At 56.8% G+C, this 16,782-nt stretch overlaps 4 protein-coding genes across 4 annotated transcripts; 1 reads left to right on the top strand and 3 right to left on the bottom strand.

Moving 5' to 3' along the window:
- Positions 1 to 47: 47 nt before the first annotated feature.
- F5144DRAFT_533415 (secretory lipase-domain-containing protein) lies at positions 48 to 1,999 on the bottom strand. The gene has a single exon (XM_066786988.1). It carries the CDS (start codon positions 1,673 to 1,675, stop codon positions 272 to 274), a length of 1,404 nt encoding a protein of 467 aa, XP_066643276.1. The 5' UTR covers positions 1,676 to 1,999; the 3' UTR covers positions 48 to 271.
- Positions 2,000 to 4,140: 2,141 nt separating this feature from the next.
- Positions 4,141 to 5,104, top strand: F5144DRAFT_573157 (uncharacterized protein). Its single transcript, XM_066788946.1, has 4 exons — positions 4,141 to 4,422; positions 4,485 to 4,569; positions 4,632 to 4,644; positions 4,707 to 5,104. Exons 1-4 carry the CDS (start codon positions 4,228 to 4,230, stop codon positions 4,873 to 4,875), a joined length of 462 nt encoding a protein of 153 aa, XP_066643275.1. The 5' UTR covers positions 4,141 to 4,227; the 3' UTR covers positions 4,876 to 5,104.
- Positions 5,105 to 6,985: 1,881 nt separating this feature from the next.
- Positions 6,986 to 8,375, bottom strand: F5144DRAFT_548142 (uncharacterized protein; the record flags this gene model as incomplete). The annotated part of the gene is made up of 2 exons (XM_066787510.1): positions 6,986 to 8,248; positions 8,304 to 8,375. 2 exons carry the CDS (start codon positions 8,373 to 8,375, stop codon positions 6,986 to 6,988), a joined length of 1,335 nt encoding a protein of 444 aa, XP_066643274.1.
- A 2,870-nt stretch (positions 8,376 to 11,245) lies between these two features.
- On the bottom strand, positions 11,246 to 16,143 carry F5144DRAFT_243595 (P-loop containing nucleoside triphosphate hydrolase protein). Its single transcript, XM_066783371.1, has 2 exons — positions 15,983 to 16,143; positions 11,246 to 15,901 (listed from the first exon to the last, which is right to left on the bottom strand). The coding sequence occupies exon 2, from the start codon at positions 15,801 to 15,803 to the stop codon at positions 11,472 to 11,474; it is 4,332 nt and encodes a 1,443-aa protein (XP_066643273.1). The 5' UTR covers positions 15,804 to 15,901; positions 15,983 to 16,143; the 3' UTR covers positions 11,246 to 11,471.
- Between the last annotated feature and the right edge of the window lie 639 nt (positions 16,144 to 16,782).

The raw sequence follows: 16,782 nt of genomic DNA, 5'->3' as shown, positions 1-16,782 counted from the left end.
ACCGTCTTCCCCCCTTTCTCCCACCTGCCTAATCAAGGCACGCCATCCAATAACTCTATTCAAACCGAAAGCTTAATGCGACTTAAGAATGTCTAGGGAACTGAGCCTAGGCCTGAAACTCTGAGTTAATAATAGAATCCATTCTCTTCTAAGTGGCCGGTGTATGATTTATATTTATTCAGGTTACTCAACCTCCATGGCTTACTTCAACCCCCTTCATTTGAACCTCGCGCTGCTGACCCCAAATGTGATTAACCTTCCCATTAACCTTCTACCCCCATCCAACCCACGGCGCTATGTTGTAAGTGACATTGTAGATGGTACACCCCATGGCGGAATAGAGGTCATTGTAGCTCCCATCCAACACACTCCGTAACCACGCAAACGCCCTCTGTCTCCCGTTGATGAGCTCCTGCGTGTGAGTGCCGACCGTGTTCCGGTGGTACAAGATGTTGGCCCCGACGCCACAGAACCTGTCCACCAGCGCGTCCACATCCCTGATATCACTCAGCTCGTCGTGGATGGCATTGTAGACAAACACGGGCATCCTCGGCACCCCATGGTACCCCATGTACCCGTCCACATTGTACATCATCTGCATGACCCGCGTGTGCAAGTCCGCATACCCGCCCACGAAATACCCATAAATATCCTGGTACCGAAACACCCTAATCGCCTGCGCCGCCGTCATCCTCCTCACACTCAAGAAAACCTCCCTCGCCGCCGGCTTCAGCCTCTCCACAATCCACCTCCTCGCCTCGGGATGCTGCGACGAAATCCCCATCAACCCCTGCGGAATCAGCCCCGCCCCCTCCCTCCCATTCAAAAACTCCGTCACGCTCGTCACATTCGGCGTCAACCCCCCCAACGCAATCCCACTGACCCTCAACCGCGGCGCATACTGCACCGCCAACTCGGCCGCCCACTCCGTCGCCAGCGCACCACCACTATACCCCCACAACCCCACCCGCGCCACCTCCACCAGCAGCCCAAACTCCCCCGCCACCTGCAGCACCGCGCGCACCCCGTCCAGCGTCGCGTGGCCCGCCTGCACCCCCGCCGCGTAGCTCGCTCGGGGGCCTTCGTAGTCGGGGACCGCCACGAACCACCCCAGCGCCAGCGCGTCGCCGATCTCGCCGTAGGGGTCGCCGACGTGCAGGCCGTAGGAGGGGCTGGCGTCGGGGTTGCAGGTGTCGTAGGGGAGCTGGTAGGAGAGGAGGGCGTGGGCGCACCAGGGGGGGCGGGTGGAGGGGGGTGGTGGGTTGGGGTTCGAGTTGGGGGTGGTGGGGATGGGGCAGCGGGCTTGTTGGCGCGGGATGAGAAGGGTGGTCACGTCCCAGGTCGGGTTGTAGTTGCTGTCGGTGGAGCGGTAGAGGAGTTGGTAGGCGCGTAGGGCGTTGCGGACGGTTAGGTTGAGGAGGGGGGCGCGCCGGATTTTGAGGACTTGCCCCGGGTCGGTTTGCGTCCAGTCGTAGGTCAGGGGCGGGCGGTACCAGGGGTCGAGGCTGGGTGGGAGGGGGATGTAGTAGGATAGGGCGGCGGTGTCGAATGCCGCGTCAGCTTCGTGGAGGAGCTGCTGGACTGTTTTTTTGTGAGGATGGTTGAAAGGGGCCGCGGAGGAGGGGAGGACAAGAATGGTGCTCCATATCAGAAAGACTAGAGCAGAGAAGGCCATTCTCAACTCTGGGCCATCGAAGTGAAAGTTCAAGAGGCTACATGTAGACACTAGGAAAATGGAATCTCTAGGTTGTAATGGTGAGACGCACTCGACCGGCGGCTGTCTTCATAACATATTACACATCTGACCCCTACCCGGGTTTCTCCACGCCCATGACGAGGCCTCACATATGGCATGCGTAGGTTAATTACCCGGCTGTTTCCTTGTGCTTTGGGGCCCTTATCATTTCTCCGCTTTTGGAAGATCGACGGAACGGTTAATCAATTTGAGAGGATGGGCATTCGAAACCTTGATTAACAAGACTGAGATATAGACAAGGACAACTGCCGCGCGTGAGTAGTACTAATGTAAAGCAGGTGGCGTGATATTGGGCGTGGGACGTCGGTTTTAGACACGGCATTTAAGCCTGTTATATTGCTTGACATTTCATCAGCTTGAACACGCCGGCCGCTCGCATATATTGGTTGACCCCAGGGCATCACCTGGTACTATTAGTGGCAGAAACCGAGAATTAGTTGCAGTCACGCGTCTCAGGGCACGGTTGCTCCTAAATAGTTTCAGTTGTCTATCAACTATTTAACTCCTGAACCCCTGTCCGACTTGTTTGCCTAGTACTAGACATGTGGCCCCCCGGGTGTGACATTCATCAGAGGTCCAACGACCACCTATCTACCGCCCCCGGTTGAGTTTCCCAGATCCAACATAACCTGTAGGCCCTCCCCCCTTCCCTCTTCGAGAACCCAACCAAACTCCGGGCGTTCTGTGATAGTTCGTGGAGCCTGGAGATACAGATTCAATATCTCGATACAGGCATTCTTCCAAGTTCTGCTTTGATTGCTATCAGAAATCACCTTACATGTCGAGAGGCCTAAATCTGAAGCATCTTCCACGTCGCTTACTTGGAAAGATTGTACCCATCAGAATCCTGCATTACAAAATTGGATTTGGTCTGCATGGTTGTGTTGACGGGTGACAGCGGTGAGGCAATCAGCAATACTCAGTCCAGTTACGCGCGTTTTGTGACACCTACAGTCTAGTAGGTCTAGGTTGGTAGGTATGATGTGCATGGGCTCGGTTGACATGGGTGAAGCAGTTGAGGCTGAGTTGACAAGGGAGAGGGTTCCTCTGGGTTCACAGCTTGCCTTAGTTTTGTTGGGAGATTTGCAACTCAGAGTTGTAACTCGGCGGCCTCGACCGTGCTCTACATGTAGTCGATGACAACACCCCTGGACCCATCCGCCCTAAACCCAACCTCATTGACTTTTCCAGGCCATTGAATTTTCGAGTCTCGAAGGCCCCGTCCTTGCGTCATGGCGTACAACGGCCCTCTCCCCGTCGGGGATGCACTTCCTGATGGTTCGCCAACCGTGCCATTTCACTTATCTGGACCTGAAGGCGGGCAACTATTCTCTTGCTATGTGGGCCGAGAAGCTGCTCACCGTTCCTGGATTGAACGGTTACCGGCTGGCCGTGGCGATGAGGGGGTGTTCGAATCAAATGGCCCTTATCATTCCAGCGCTTCGTCAGGCAGAGTTGAAGCAGCGCCTCGACTCGTGTTTCTTCACCGACCAAGAGCCGCCTGACGGAGTCCCTGCACTCAGCCCGCTCGTGTCCGAGTTCCTTACCGACCCCGACGTCTTCAGAGAGTTTGGATTTGAAACGCCGTCACTCCGCTAGACGGCGCCCTCAACGCATACGCTGACGAAGTATCCTGGCACCATCTCGATCAAGACATGGACCTCGGACCCGAGTCTGCTCCATTAATGACCCCGAAGGAGGCAGCGAGTTGTGGCGGCGACTCCGTCATTCGGCTGCTTCTTAAACCACGGTGCCCATGTCGACCTGAGTGCACGACGGAGACCATCTTACCCCGCTCGTTGCCGCAGCTCTTGGAAACCATGATTCCACTGTGAGCAGAACATGGATAGAAGATGAACAAGTTTGGCCATCCCCAAGGACAAGTGTTGCAAGTCAAAGGCGCCTGAGAACCTGTGAAGGTGATCAGTGTAATCAGTGTTCGGGAGGATACTGAGAATCATATATCGAGCACCGAAGGGAGAGCAGGTCGCATTGTCAAAATATGGGAAGTATCCCATGGTCCTCTCTCGAAGGATTACGAAATTAGCGGTCCGGGCGGAGCTCGCTTAATGACGATGAGGGTATGATTGGTTGTTGTTTGCAGATCCCTGGTGATACGAGCGTTGAGTCTCGTATTGAGCTGGTCAGTTGACCGAGGTGGCATCTACCTTAGTGTTTGCATGGAAAACTTACGAGCAGTGTAGGATGCTTTCTGAATGATGACGGGGAAATATGCCAGGTACGATGGTACACTGCAGAACACGTCACACTCGCTAAGATTATTGATGATACCTGCTCAGCCGGTGAGATGCAAACATACATCATACATGTAAGTAACTGCCTATAAAGCTAGCTCTTCTGTGCTGTTTGGGGCCTTGATCTCTGCTCTCCATTCAAACGCCTTCATCTATTCAACCCTTCAAACCTTCTCAACTAATAAATCCCCAAGACGTACTAGTCGTCAAGTCACAATGAAGTTCTTCACAACCGCCCTGACCGCTGCCCTCGTCGCTACTGGCGCCTCTGCCCAGCAGGCCGTCGTCAAGAACAACTGCCAGACCAATGTCTACGTACAGTCTTTCCCGTACGACGGCAGCGCCGCTGGCCCGTTGACCACCCTCGCACCGGGCAAGTCCTTCACTGAGGACTTGCGCAAGTCTGGCTCGGTTAGACTTTCCTCCCTTAAGGAATGGGAGAAGAAACTGGAGCATGCTAACAAGTCGTGCAGACCGTCAAGGTTTCGAAGACCAAGACCTTGAGCACCCCGCTGTTCTTCGGCTACTCATTCAGCTCCAACCCGGACTATGCCTACTGTGAGTACACAATGGGTTTTCCTTAAGAGATTACCGCAGTCAAGCTAATATATCTTTTTTAGATGAGCTGAGCACGTACGTTAATCAAGGTTGCATGAGTTATGTTGATTGCCTGTTACTAACACACTCGACTCTAGACAATGGGGCAACCCGTTTGCTGACAAGCACAACGTCCTGACCCCAGGAGACGGCTGCGAGTTCTTTGACTGCGCTGCCAACGATGCCAACTGCTACAGCAAGCCGGGCGCGAGCAAGGTCTATGGATGCCCACAGCCTGTTAACCTGGAATTGGACCTTTGTGTCTAGATTGGTCGCCTCGCGAAAGAGGAGAATACCGCTCTACACCTGTGTACAGGTCGGTAGACGCGCACGCGGGACTGGAAAAAGAGGGTTTCTCTAATGAATCTGAATTTGGGATAATGAAAACAGAAACCACTACCTAGCTAGATGAATTCGACCCGCAGCTCTTCTCGTTCCTAACCCCAGTCCTGAGTGTAATGAGCCGAGGCCGCAATGCTAGCAACGCAGCACTATGACGGCATGTTATGGAAGGGAGCTAGTGTGCTCGCCGGGCTTCGAACAAGACGTCACCGAGTGGAGCGTTACTTCACCGATGAGCACGGCTGCATTTTGCAGCTGGTGCCCGTCAGGAACAGCGTGCGGAACCCGTCCTTTGCCGGAACATGTCTTTGATGGCGTGGAAAACGCGGGACTTACCGCTGTTGCCTTCGCCTGGGCCGACTCCGTCTGCCAATCCTTCCCTTCATCCAGGTATAATGACCATGACCAGCATATCCGAGGAGAAGAGCGGGGCGAAGCACGCACCCATTGATGCCGGCGACGGGGAAGGCGCCCGAGATACCCCCAGGGAGACAAGCGGCTTACGTATCAGCGTGATCCGAAGCTAGCGACACCTTGGATGGGCGTCACTTTTCCCAATCTTGTTGATCTTTCCGTCTTTGTAAGTGGCCCATATCATGATGCACTCTCGAGAAGCGCTGTGTGCATATGAACTACTGTTGTATTTTCTACAGACCTTCCAAATGAGCTGCTCTGTAGCCACCCGGCGACTGTCCTCGTTCCGTTAGCGCGTTTCTTCCCAGCGGCTTCAAGTAGCTAGGAGGTGCTCATGGGGTGCTGTGAGATTTTGGAGACATACCTTAGTTTGACTACCCTGACACCCGCGGTTGAGGCCGCCTGGACAGACTCCCGTCAGTCTGGTGAAATCGCCATCTAACAGACATCTGTTGTCAGCTTCTCGTCGACGGCCAGGGAACGCTCTCTCAACCGCCCCTTCTCACCGCCAGATATCCACGAGCAAGCTGGTGCGGGCTGTAATGTGAGCCGGAGGTCTACGTTTGTAGCCTCGGTACATGGTGCGGTAACATCGACCAGTGTTAAAGTACCTCAACTAGAAACCGGTTCTGCGAAGAGTATCAAGATTCGAAGTGAGCTGTTGCCTGGACTTTGCTGGCACGTTTAGAAGAGACCTACTCTTCGAAAAGATACCGTGTTTTTCGTTCACACGTATCCATCACCTCGTAGAAGCAAATTCGGTTGGCATGATACTCTCACTTTGGTGTTCATCCTCTTTGGAAGTGTGTCTGACTTCATCCTTGGCCAAACCCCGTGAACCGCACTTCAACGACTTGATTTCATCCTAGGTTTCGTATCAAACTACCAACTAACAAAGATGGCGCTGCTACGGTTTCAACGTTGGGTTCCATCTCGCTGGATCTAGAGTGGAAAGCAGCGGGATGCTACCCAAAACAATTTATTTGGAGCGGGGGCCAAGGCGTGATGCGTCGTTTCAACTTTTCAGGCTGGTCACAACTTGACATGTTTCCGGCTGTTGGCAAAAGAATGGTTGTTGAATCAACAACGGCTGTTGATTAGCTAGCGCTGATGCCGTTTCACACTGGCATGCAGGGAGAGCCCCGGGGCTCCTCACGTGCAGACTCTAAAGTCAAGCCGAAACCAAATCACAGGACACTCCTCGATGATGGATCCGTCAGTTGATCCCCATGTCAGAACTTAGGGACATGTCACAATTCAGTACTTACTGTGATGACGTCTACTGGCCAGTACAAGGTCATAGGTGCAACAAGGGATGGATGACAACGGTTCGCAAAAGTGGATATTGCGAGAAGTCGTGAGGAGGAGCAAGCACGACAACCCGAATCCCATTAAAGTATAGATCTATCTATATACAAGAATCGAAGAGCAGGGGTATGTATCATACCTCATCAATAAGTACGAGTTGTGATACATTCCACCCACCACATTAAAAACGCACGCTTGAAATCATTCCCTCATCATATCTACCAGGCAAAGAAGTATGTATGCATATGCCATCCCATCTAGACTACCACCTCCAGTTCCCAAGAGGCGGGCAATCCAATTTAGTTAGCTCCCTTTACAGGAAAGCAGCGAAGAGAGCGGCAATGGCAGCAATGGTGCTGGCGCCGCGGACGGCACGGCCGGCACCGGCGGTGACGGGCTCCGAGGTGGTGGGCTGGGCGATCTCGTCCGATGTGAAGGTGGTGGAGAGGGTGGGGACGAAGGTGGGGATGTTGGAGGGGTTCTCGGTCGGCTCCGGGCCCTCGGGCTCGTCGGTCTCAGTGGGCTCCGGACCCTCGGGCTCATCGGTCTCAGTCGGCTCAGGGCCCTCGGTCTCGGTGGGCTCGGGACCCTCGGGCTCATCAGTCTCAGTCGGCTCCGGGCCCTCGGTCTCGGTCGGCTCGGGACCCTCGGTCTCGGTCGATGACGGGCCCTCGGGCTCGTCGGTGACGGGGCACACGGTGGTGGTGACGATGGTCTCGGTGGTGACGGTGGTGGTGCCGCCGCCGGGGCAGTTGGTCACCGAGGCGGAGCACGAGGTGATGGTGCGCGTGGTGGTGGTGGTGATGGTGCTGGTGGTCCACTGGGTGGTCGAGGTCTCGGTGGGCTCAGGGCCCTCCGTCTCCGTCTCCGTAGCGGTGCACTCATCGTCACCATCATCGCTGGTGGTGGTGGGCTCGGGGGCCTCGGTGGTGGTGGGCTCAGGACCCTCGGTCTCGGTCTCCGTAGCGGTGCACTCATCATCATCATCATCGGTGGTGGTGGTAGACTCGGGGGCCTCGGTAGTGGTGGGCTCAGGGCCCTCGGTCTCAGTGGCAGTGCACTCATCGTCACCATCATCGGTGGTGGTAGACTCGGGGGCCTCCGTGGTGGTAGGCTCAGGGCCTTCAGTCTCGGTCTCGGTGGCGGTGCACTCATCGTCACCATCATCGCTGGTGGTGGTAGGCTCGGGGGCCTCGGTGGTGGTGGTCTCGGGAGCCTCAGTCTCGGTCTCGGTGGCAGTGCACTCGTCATCATCATCATCGGTGGTGGTGGTCGACTCGGGGGCCTCGGTAGTTGTGGTCTCGGGAGCCTCAGTGGTGGTGGCCTCCTCAGTGGAAGTGGGCTCCTCCGGCTCCTCCGACGAGGTGGGGGTGGGCTCCCCGGAGGTGTGGGTGGCAGTGTAGGTGATGCACGAGCAGGCGGAGCTCACAGCCTTGACGTCGCCGTCGCAGTTGTTGAAGTTGGTGGGGATAGCCGCAGCCTCGGTAGTGGTGGCGGCCAGGAACTCCGGGCACCACGAAACAGCCTGATCAGCGAAGCGGGGGTCGATCAAGTTGCGGTAGCAGTTGTCCGACTCCTGTATTTTTGAGTTAGTATCTGGTGGTATACGACAACAGGCAGGCTTGACTAACGCAGTTGGGGTACTCGTGGGCGCTGGCGAGGCCCAGGGCGAGGGCGCCCAGAGAGAGAGCGGTGGTACGCATGTTGGCGTTTTTTTTTTTTCTTTTTCTGAGCGAATGGACTTGCAAAATGCAGGGGAGTCTAAGCGAGAGACTAGGTAACCCGAAGGTGTATTAAGGTATATATACACGTATACGTGGTGGTGAGAGGGAGAAGGGGAGGACGGAAGGGGGTACTTGAGGCGACTCCAAGTTTTATATGATTCACAGATTCGAGATCTCGCTGCTGGGGTGCGGCGCCCATCAATGGGCTGGGCCGAGGGCGAACCCTGGTCAGTGACAAAGGGCAAACCGAACCAGCGGGAATGAATACGAGATTCACAGCTCGATGCGGCGCTGTTGGGCGCTGGGCAACCGACTAGGGCCGCCACCCACCCACATTGAGCCACCCACCCTCCCACCAGTGAGCCACCACGGCAACACGGCCACCAAGGGAGCGCTCCACAGTGACAGCAGGATGGCAGGCTAAACCCCAAGAGAGCTTGGACCCATTCACGATGGTGGCCAGGAAGCCAGTCAACGGCCCTCAAGGAAGCCCTTGCATGGGCGCGGTGGGAGCGTGGAGATTGCGGGAGTGACCTGAGAGTAACGTCGGACGCGGCCAGCGCCTGAGAAGCGCAGGACTGCAGCTCAAGGTGGGAGGGTGGGTGGCAACCGAGCCGTGTTACCTAACCCGAGTACCCCAAGCCACAAGCCGTCAGATCCGAACTAGTGACTCTGCTAGTCCACGGCGGGAAAGTGCAAAAATTGACATGAAAGCCAGGAACCGCCCAGAAAACACAAAGGACTGGGAATGGTGGAGCCTGGAAGCCCTGGAAGGGCAGCCGACAAGCGACCCTCAAATGATTCCACAACGGCGTTGCCGAATCACGGGAAGGACTGGCCGAGCGGCCCTGCTTTTCCTCGCCTGATCTCAACTTTTCACGGCTGTGCTCCTGCGCTCAAGACGGGCAAGCGCGGGCCTGTCGAAGTTTCTTTTCCTTACCCAGATGAGGAAGGCGCCGACCTGCAGCTCAGTGGCCACTCAAGTGAGACCACATGCACCCAACCACCTCGCATGGCGTGGCCCGGCGGGGCTTGATTGGCTCAGTCCCTGCTGCCCATCAACAAACCCTGGAAACGATCTCGCTGTGACGGAAACCGGGAAACCGTCAAAAGATGCGATGCATGCGATGTCATCGGATGGGGTTTTTGACTATTGAAAAATCCGGATGCAACACGACACCACCCTGTTGACGTCGACATCTCGGTCTTCCTCGGGTTTGGGGGTTTGGGGATCGGGGATTGGGGGATTTTGTTGGTCTTTTTTCTTTTTCTCGTGTGCGTGCATTTATCTCCCCTCTACACAGTACGCGATGCGCAAAAATAGGTACATATTTCTTAGCGCTTGAGATGAACATTACATCTATCTCACAATGTGGTAACACACAGACCGGCCCAGTATGGGATTCAACGGCACCGTGCAGATTGCTGACAGAGGCTGGGCTCCTGAATGCACCGCTGCCAATGTGCCCAACCCCTACATGAGAGCTCAAGTTGACCGTGTCGCGGAGGGTGCCACTCAAACACAATCCCCTTCTCGCCTGGGTCGAAACATCCATGGAATTGATCGGTCTTTGTCACGAGTGTGTACCTGCAGACGGCACCGCAGTTTGGCTTCCCCGACTTCTTGGCCGCGCCATGCCTCGCGAACCCGGACCAGGACAAAGAATCTCCGGTGGGCAACACAAACCAAGAAAGCCCAGCCCAGGAGCCGAGCTCGCTGTTTGTTGAGAATCGGCCGTTCTTCCGAGCTGCCGCCTGTTGCGGGTCACCATCGGCCTTGGCTGCCGATGTGCCTCACGCCATGAAATCCTCTGTTGATTCCATTCAACTCGATGACCTGCTTTTCGAATCCTGGGTGCAATGAACTTATACATTCCTATTTCGGAAAAACTGATTATATATATGAAGATGATCTCCCGCCCGTTCACATTTCAACCTTGTCAAGGGTGCCAGTTGCTCGGCTCGGACTCGCCTTGTTAACAAACAAGGAAAATGGTCCCGGCTTTTGGTTCGAGTCCTCGGAAATAAAAGAATTTATAGATGCACGCGTACTCTCGAGGTTGCCTCCTGACGTAGTAGGCATTGACGGCATTGTATGTCCCAGAGACGACAGAGAGCCAAACACATGTAACCGACTCAGTTCCTTATCTAAAGTCTACTGTGTAGTGTAATACTTAATACCTAGACAGACAGGGGCATCAACATTTGCAAATTTGTTTGATTCCAAAGCAACCCTCGTCTGGCCAGGCACTTGAGCAGGGATGAGGGGCCATCAAAAAGCTAAAATTAGTTCGGAGTTAGCAGCCGCTTACGGGGTAATACGGATTCAAAGAAACATCCTCATGGGCAACACGAGAACGGGTTTCTCACTTTGATGCCCTTTCTCCTTCACAAAGAGCCCCGTGGTTCCTGGTATCAGACTCGGACCGAGCGCGAAGGATGGGAACGTAAATTCGAGAGGCCTCGCTCGGGATCGAAAAAGCCACTATTTCGTCAATGGCCTTCTTCGTCCAGCTGAGCAGCAATATTGGCCGATATATTAACGACGAGGTCAAAAGCGAGAATATGAGTGACGGTCTTTCTCTTAGGTTTCACAATTTCCTGCCTCATCACACACGAGCTTCCTCCTGAGCTCAGTTGTTTTTATCTCGACATCGGTGGTTGAAAAGTAATTAGGGAGTAAGTAATAAGCTGGTGCAGACCATACCAAGACCAGCCTGAGCTAGGGCTGAAGAAACGCGATGGGATGAAATGCGCGACACGAAGAAAGGGGGGCGGCGTTGGCCAAGTCAAGGATCCTTCACCTTCTAACTGAAATCATCCTCAACACATCTGGAAGTCAACAAGTGAAATGGTTTGAACCAGTTGATCAATCATGTATTTCTTGTAACCAAAACCATATACTCCAACTCCTAAGACTTCTCCCCGTTAACATGCTTTTAAGTCTACTCAACCTTCGAACCAAAACAAAAACAGAAAGCATCAAATATCATCATCCCAATTTTGACACCCACCCACCCCCATCAACACCACCAAACACCCCCAACCAGCCCACCCAGCCTATCCTCCACCCCATCACTCAACCTGCTGCTGCAGCAACCTCGCCCCCCTCGACCCAGCCCTGAGAACACGCCCCTGCTCCAAAACAACCTCAAAGTCTGAATCCTGCACCGCCTCCGCCTTATGCGCAATAGTAATCACCGTACTATGCTTCAGCACATCCCTCAACAACCGCTGGATATACGCCGCCGTCTCAGCATCAATCGACGCCGTGGCCTCATCCAAAATCACCACCGGACTCCTCCGCAGAATCGCCCTTCCAAGCCCCACCAGCTGTCTCTGCCCCTGCGACAGGTTCTTCCCACCACCATCAACGCGACTATCCAGCGTGAAGGTCGTCCCCGCCCCATCACCCGCCTCCGCGCCCACCTCACCACCCTCCTCACCGTCCTCTTCACCACCCTGCTCACCACCACCACCCGACGCCGCCGCAGCCGCCGCCGCCGCCGCCCCACCCCCCAACACCCGGAGCAGGACATCCGCGCGCTCCGCCTCATCCCGCTCACCCAGCGGATCCAGGTTATCACGCAACGTACCGGGGAACAGCACGGGGTCCTGCGCGACAAAAGTGATGTTGCGGCGCAGGGCGTGCTTGTCGACGGTGGCGAGGTCGACGCCGCCGATGCTGATGCGCCCCGCGCCACCCTCCGAAAGGGTGTCCGTGTCCGGGTGGAGGGTGCCCAGCAGGCTGAGGGCGAGGGTGCTCTTGCCGGACCCCGTTCGGCCGGTGACGGCGACGTTGGCGCCGCCGGGGATGGTGAAGGAGACGTTTTTGAGGACGGGGTCGAGGGCGGGGGCGTAGCGCAGCGTGACGTTGCGGAAGACGATGTCGTCGCCGTAGAGGGGCCAGGAGGCTGGCGGGTGGACGGTGCCGTGTGGTTCCTGGGCGAGGTCGAGGAGTTCGACGACGCGCTCGACGCTGACGAATTGCATCTGCATCTCGCCGTAGCGCCGGCAGAGGCTGTGGGTGGATTGCACGAAGTTGGAGGCCGAGGCGAGCACGAAGCCGATGGTGCCGCTGGAGAGGCCGGAGAGGATGGCGGTGAGGGTGAGGGTGAAGGTGCTGATGGCGGAGAGGAGGTCGAAGCGGAATTGGAGCCAGGTTTGGAGGCACCAGTACATGTGGTCCATCTTTTGGAAGGCGTCGCAGCTGGTGATGATGCGGTTTTGGAAATGGGGCTCGGAGCGGAACGCGCGCACTGTGGTTAGTCCTTCGACGAGGGTGCCGAAGTTGGAGAACAGCGGCGACAACGACACGGTCTCGAGGCGGCGGAGAGACTGCGAAGCCGGCAGGAAGCGGTCAAAGATGAAGACGAAGAGGGCCGTCATGGCGATGCTGATGACCAAAAAAGTGGGCGTCGTCGTGGAGATGACGGCCATCGAGGTGAGCCAGCCGAGCGAGTACCATGCTACTGACATCAGCTGTCCTGCGATCTGGCCATCAATGGTGCCCATGTCCGACGTCAGACGGTTCATCAGCCGGCCAACCGGCGTCACGTCGTAGAACCGGAAGGTGGCGTTGGTCACTCGATGCATGGCTCTCTCGAAGAGGTTTTTGCCAGCCTTGTAGATGATGACCACAAGCGCCGCATCCGACATAGTTTGAGTGAACACCTGGATCATAGACAAGATAAAGAACCCGAAGAGCCACGGCTGGACGTTCTCGCTGGGTGGAGGTAGGTAACCCCCTAGGTCAAACCAGCCGGGATCCGCCACGGTCTGCCGCCGGAGAATGCTCTGTGAGGCAGCCACAGACGGTGAATACTCCAGCCCATAGCCTAGACCACTGGGAGGGGGCACCTCCGGTGTGTCGGGGTACTGCTCACCCCATTCCTTGAGGAACCAGAAGTACCCGATCTTGGCGATGCGGAACAGGGTGAAGAAGCCAACCATGGTGACCCACCACCGAAGTTTCCCAGCCTTAACGTATTGCCAGTACACAGAAGCCAAGACGCCTCCATGGACACGGTGCTCGTCTTCGATGAACTTATCCGGGATCGGCTCATCCTCTTCCACCGCAGCCGTGGTCTCACCCCCGGAAGCGGCGGCATCGGCAATCTCGGCCAGGTGCTCGAGTTCCTCCTCGTTGTTCTCCAGATCCTTCTTGTCGAAGCTCTCCACGCGGCCTCCCTTGTCAACCTCGATGATCTGGTAGGCGTAGGGCGTGACAATATCCACGCGATGGGTGACAAAAATGACCAACCGACCAGCCATCAGGGGCGAGTTCTTGGCGCCAAAGAGATTCTTCAGGATAGCAGTAGCCGTGTGGTGATCCAGGGCCGCGATGGGATCGTCGAGCAGCAAGATGCGGGCCTGACTATACACCGCCCTGGCCAGCGCCACACGAGCTCTCTGGCCGCCCGACAGCCCAACACCATTCTCCCCGATCAACGTAAGATCCTTGCACCGGAACATGTTGAGGTCGTCGCGCAGGCAGCAGGCATCGATGACCTGCTCAAAGCGGACCTTGTCGTAGACAGCCGAGAAGAGAATGTTTTGCCGGATGCTCATGCTCTCGAGCCAGGGCGTCTGGGCGCAGTACCCAATCGTCTCGGCCGGCACGATACGGTCACCTCTCCGCTGGTCCAACTCACCCAAGATCGCCTGCAGCAGCGCCGTCTTGCCAATACCCACCTTACCACACACCACGGTCAAGCCCGGCCCGCAGGTAATCGACACATCCCTTAGCACCTTCTTCGTCGCCCCAGGCCACGAGAAAGTCGCATCGTTCAGCACGATCTCCAGCTCCCCCGGCGGGCCAAACTCGCCCCCCACCCCCAACCCGATCAAATCCCCCTCCAGATCCTCCTCCTTCTCCGGCTCCAGCATAAACTCCTCAATCCGCCCCATCGCCACCCTCGAGTTCAAGAAAATCGTCACCAGATCCGGCAGCTCCCTCAAACTATTCTGCAACATCCCAAACAAATCCAGCGCCGGAAACGCCACATCCACCGTCAACTCCTTCCCACTCACCACCGTGTACGCCCAGAACCCCGCCACGGGAAACAAATACGCCGTCGTCATATTGACCATCGCAATCCCCTTCCCCACCACATTACTCTGCACCCTCTTCCGCAACTCCGCCCGCCGACTCTCCATAATCGTATCCAACCACGCATCCTGCCAAGCATACCACCGCAAGTGGCGGATGGCCTCGACGAACTGCGAGGTGCGCTGCAGCTTGGCGTCGGTCACCTCGCGGCGGACGCGCTCGATGGCGAGGAGCAGGCGCATGAGGAGCACGTTGAGCGCCATGCCGGCGAGCAGGATCAGGATGCCGAAGAGGGAGGCCGGGCCGAGGATGCGCCAGAGGAGGAAGAGGGAGAGCAGGAAGTTGAGGGGTTTGGTGGTCAGGTTGGGGGCTTCCCAGAAGCGTTGGGCTACTTCGTAGGAGTCGTTGCGGAGGAGGTTGAGGACTTTGCCGGTGGAGGCGGGGGTGAAGGGGGGGGTGGTGGTGGTGGTGGTTGTGGGGGGTGGGGTGGGCCGGGGGTTGAGGCTGGTGTAGCCGCGGTGGACGAGGGAGCGGAGCTTTTGGAACTTGGTGGGCTCTGAGGTGGTGGAATCCGCGTCGGCGTCGGTGGAATCGTGGTTGCTGGACTCGTCGTCGGTGAGGGTGGTCGAGGTGGAGATGCCCGGGGTAGAAGAGGAGGAATCCTCTTGTTGGTCTTCTGGCTGCTCTGCGGGGAGGTCATGGCCGCTCGGGATGGTGAAAGCTTTCCTTCTGAGCGTTTTATCGTGGATCATGGTGATCAGCTCGCCTCGGGACCGTTCATAGTTGCGGCGGCAGTACCAGAGTGAGAAGACACCCGACTGGGTTTTGACCAGCCTCGCAACTAGGGTGATTCCGGCGTATACGATGGCGGCCCGGACATCCGGCTCCTGGGCGGTTAACGCACCCAAGAGCTGCTTGAGCAAGACGGGGTCCGCCAACTCGAGGGATGTTTCGAGGACCCCGAGGAATGTGGTGATGAGGAGATCGACGCCGTTGGCCTTCAACAGTCTGACAAATACGGTGCCGGAGAGCTCGCGGAACAGGACATGTACTCTGCTGTGATGGAACTCATACGGGAGAAACCAGACGTCTTCATCTTCGAGCTGCCGCTTGTAGCCGATCTTGATGAGAGGTCCCATCCAAGAGACCGTCATCCATTGCCAGAGAGTGATGATATCCTCGGGGCTGCGGAGCGTGGCGGTTGGTTCGTCGAACGGCTTCCCGATGCCCGTGCTGTCCAATAAGGGGTCTCTCATGGGCATGTTGAGCATCAGGACGATGGATGCAAGGGGCAGGGCAACGCCGGCTACCCAGGCAACGATGCGGGGCCAGCCGCCAGAGAGTGCATCGGGCATCAGAGCGAGTATGCTCGCTACCACAAAGAGCAGGACGCTGTTAATAACGAAGACAGCCCCCGGAACAACCCGAGGGCGCTCAACCGAAAGAATAAGACCTGAAATGATCTTCAACCGACCGATCAGCACCTATCCCAGGATATTCTCCGGATGGCAAGGCGGGTAGGCAGGTGGCTTACACAAGGGATAATAGGCGTCATGCACAGCTGAGCATGCTCTGGCCAGGCCAAAGCACCAATGGCTCCCACAGTGGCGGCGCCCACGGTCAGAGACAAAAGAGACAGCGTCCAAGCCGTCCAGGGCTTCCGGGCGGCCGGCCCCGCGCCAGACTCCTGGTCGGGCACGGTAGACGAGAGCTCATCTTGCTCCGCGGCGAACCTGCGCAGCCAGATGGGCCGGTAGGCAGACCAGGCCGGACCGAGGCCGTAGCGGAGGGCTACTGTCAAGAGGGCAACCCAGAATGGGATGTGTGCGACGACACCGAGGCATTGGGGGCTGAACTGTCCGGATGAGGGTATCTACGATATGCGTGTCAGCAATTGCGTGCTGAGGTGAGAAGGAGGGAGGGGTTGCAAAAACGGATCTGGTGTCACCCGAACCTACCCAGATCTTCCGGCAGCAACTATAACAGGGCCACAAACTGTCCCACCACCCGCCGGAACCGAGCCAGGCGGCAGCCATAGAATGGGGGGGCGCGACGATGTTCTTCTTCAAGACCAACAAGGCCAGGGAGGGGAGGCCAATTGGCAGTCGGGAAGGTGTTGGTTGGACACTGAGAAAGGAACAGGCGTCTATCCAGAGAACATGGCAAAGGGCAACAGGGGGGGTCGTGTTATAAGAGGCAATATGGCATGGGACGACTTGGACCGGAAAGGGGACCCGGACCCGGGGATCGGAAGATAGGCTTAACGGGGGGGTTTTCTTTACTTGGCCACCCTTCACCGACAGTTTGGGAGCCAGAAAGAGGCCATACACAGAA

The sequence above is a fragment of the Chaetomium tenue genome (assembly GCF_020726465.1).
Source record: "Chaetomium tenue strain MPI-SDFR-AT-0079 chromosome Unknown F5144scaffold_4, whole genome shotgun sequence".
NCBI classification, from domain to species: domain Eukaryota; kingdom Fungi; phylum Ascomycota; class Sordariomycetes; order Sordariales; family Chaetomiaceae; genus Chaetomium; species Chaetomium tenue.
Note: the sequence above shows the minus strand (reverse complement) of the source record. Positions and strands in the feature narration are given on the sequence as shown.

What these genes read in the sequence shown, in the direction of transcription:
- F5144DRAFT_243595 (XM_066783371.1), bottom strand. Translation starts at nt 15,803, where the DNA reads ATGCCCGATGCACTCTCTGGCGGCTGGCCCCGCATCGTTGCCTGGGTA.
- F5144DRAFT_533415 (XM_066786988.1), bottom strand. Translation starts at nt 1,675, where the DNA reads ATGGCCTTCTCTGCTCTAGTCTTTCTGATATGGAGCACCATTCTTGTC.
- F5144DRAFT_573157 (XM_066788946.1), top strand. Translation starts at nt 4,228, where the DNA reads ATGAAGTTCTTCACAACCGCCCTGACCGCTGCCCTCGTCGCTACTGGC. An exon ending in ACTTGCGCAAGTCTGGCTCG is followed by an intron (nt 4,423 to 4,484) that starts GTTAGACTTTCC and finishes CAAGTCGTGCAG; the next exon opens with ACCGTCAAGGTTTCGAAGAC.